This window comes from Montipora capricornis, chromosome 1 (assembly GCF_036669925.1).
Source record: "Montipora capricornis isolate CH-2021 chromosome 1, ASM3666992v2, whole genome shotgun sequence".
NCBI classification, from domain to species: domain Eukaryota; kingdom Metazoa; phylum Cnidaria; class Anthozoa; order Scleractinia; family Acroporidae; genus Montipora; species Montipora capricornis.
In genome coordinates this window covers 14340306-14342805 of record NC_090883.1, presented here as the reverse complement: position 1 = coordinate 14342805, position 2500 = coordinate 14340306, and the positions used below count along the sequence as shown (strand labels likewise).

General features: G+C 40.8%; 1 protein-coding gene across 2 annotated transcripts in view; it reads left to right on the top strand.

Annotated features, from left to right (window-relative positions):
* Positions 1–2500, top strand: part of LOC138058259 (cytochrome P450 20A1-like) — a 31925-nt gene that overhangs the window by 24128 nt on the left and 5297 nt on the right. For both annotated transcript variants that reach the window (XM_068904202.1, XM_068904273.1), the window contains exon 9: positions 66–186. In XM_068904202.1, the coding sequence (XP_068760303.1) occupies positions 66–186 (121 nt within the window). The remainder of the gene's footprint in view (positions 1–65; positions 187–2500) is intronic.

Genomic DNA, 2500 nt, shown 5'->3' with positions numbered 1-2500 from the left:
ATCCTATTGTTTTCAATAAGTTATTGACGAAGATAATGTGGTAACTAAATCTCTTATTTTTTAAGTGATGACGTGGTGTTTATACTACCTGACAAAACATCCAGAGATTCAAGAAAAAGTTTACGAAGAAGTGACAGAAGTTTTGGGAGATGAAGATATTAAACCACAAGTGGCCTCCGAACTGAAGTAAGTTGTATTTTTTAACGGACATTTTTTAATTCGCAGCTATGTGCAGTTATTTTATTTTGCCTCAAGAGAATATATAGAGGCCCTTAAAAAATTCCTGTTGAATCGCACGAGTTCAGCGAGCAAGTGTAAAAGAAAAAAGGCCATTTCAGAGTCAACTGTCAATAGCCAGCAAATATGAATCACCTTAAAATTAAAAAACCGTGGGGAAACTTTGTCGGTTCAAGGTCAGAAAGGGAGGTTTACTGATGTAATTTATTCCACTTTATAAAATAATTAGGATAGTATGTGCACTATCATTGGTCAAAAGCTGTGCTTAGATGAGAGTATGGAAACACCACAGTGATGCACGAATTTTGATTGGTTATGTATTGTCAGACGCGCGTTTTGATTGGTTGGTAGGAAATATGAGCGTGTGTCAAGAAAATCTGTTTCAATCAAGAAGTAAAAAAAAAACAGCATTTTCCTTCATTTGTTTAATGGTCTTTGAGAAATATTTTATAGAAGCAATAGAGGACTTTTTTCCTTGTTTCCATAACCTCATCTAAACACTCAGGGGAGTTGGGAGAATTCTCGACAGTTATGCAAACCCGAGACATAGTCGAGGGTTTGCACAACTGTCTTGAATTCTCCCAACTCCCCTCGTGTTTAGATGAGGCTATGGAAACACGGGAAACGTCCTCTGCTTAATTTTTGAGGTATTACATTGAAACACGCCAGCTTGGCTTGGAACAAGAATCGGAAAATATGGCAATGCTGTAATATTATGAGGGACACGAAACAGAGTAAACGCAAAAAACACTTTACTCTCCACTCGACAAGATTATAACTGAACTTGAAAGCTACAAGCAGAATACACAATAAGCTAGGGGACCACGGGAACAGGTCCCTGGAGACACGTACTAATACATATTATAACACCCTCCCTTATATAGACAAAGGAAAAAAAAAAAGAAAAATCGACCTCAGTGATAACGTGTTTAAGGTATTAGTGTTCTAAGTGTTCACGGCTTCATGTCAGAACAAAGTCATTTAAGTGCTTTGGCAGAGGTCGCGGATGCTCTGATCGTCTTAGCACCTGCTTGGGTTTGCGAGGTCACTGCAGTTGAAGGAACTTTAGAGTTGCTCAGAAACGAAACTCCTTGATTCGACACGGGTGGACTAACTTCTCCAGAAGAACTTGTCTGCGACTCGTATGACGGTACAAAACAGGGAGCAGGCACCACTGGGACCTCAGCAGGTCTCGTCTGATAATGGCAGTGACGGCTCATTTGTCAAACGTATGTGAACACGCACAACATTGTGGGGCGTCTCTACCTCGTATGATCTCTCTTCTAGCCGCCTTCGTACAATTCCTTTCTGCCACTTGCGCTTGCCCAACTGCAACATTTTCAATCTCACAGTATCTCCTCTCCTTAACGGATCCAGATCAATAGCACCTCTTTAGTAATACTTAGTTTGTCGCTGTTTGCGCTCTTCAAGCTTGGCTTGGCACCGCGCGTTGTCTGGATCTGCCTGTGGTGCAAGCAGGTTAGCTGTCATTGATAGAAGACTCCTAGCCCTTCTGTTGAAGAGGCGCTCTGCTTGACTAACTTGGGTCATGTCTGCCTCCTCTTCAAAGCGAGTCTAGTTGCGAAGTGTTTCTTATGAAAATTAGTTTTCATTCATATGTAAAGTAGAACTAATTACCATCACAAAACCTTCGCACTTAGACTCGCTTTGAAGAGAAAGCAGACATGAACTCGGAAATGGCTTATTGAACATTTCTAACCACTCAGTTGGGAGCAGGTCATATTGTTGGACTCGTGTGTTCCCATAAAAGGACTGATGAATGAAACCATTGGATATCAGTGGGTTAGAGCGTTGAGGTAACCCAGTTGACCCTATTAGCACGAGTTCAGTAAATTTCCGATGAGCTGTGTTTTTTCCCAACCAGAGGGCCGCAAAAAATAAGTGTGGAAAAAATGTCAGTGAAATATAATATTCCTTTCTAGCATTTTAAATCCGATGAATTTGTGGTACATTTTTCCCACTGATCGTTGAGAGGGCTAGCAAGCGCACAGTTCATTTTTGTTGTTGTTTATAGCAAAATTGGCCTTAGACGCTCAGCTCCTTTGAAATTTCAGTCTACGTGTTTCTGAGGCAACAAAGTAACAGCCCGTTGCGCAGTACTCATTCGGGAGAAAGATGGCAACCTCTTAAACTGCCTTCATGCTACCCAATTTTATTTCAGTTTGGTAACCCTTACAGAGACGATTTTCTTGAACATAATATAGCGGAATCGTTGCTTAAGAATTAGGATGTTCCACTTTCA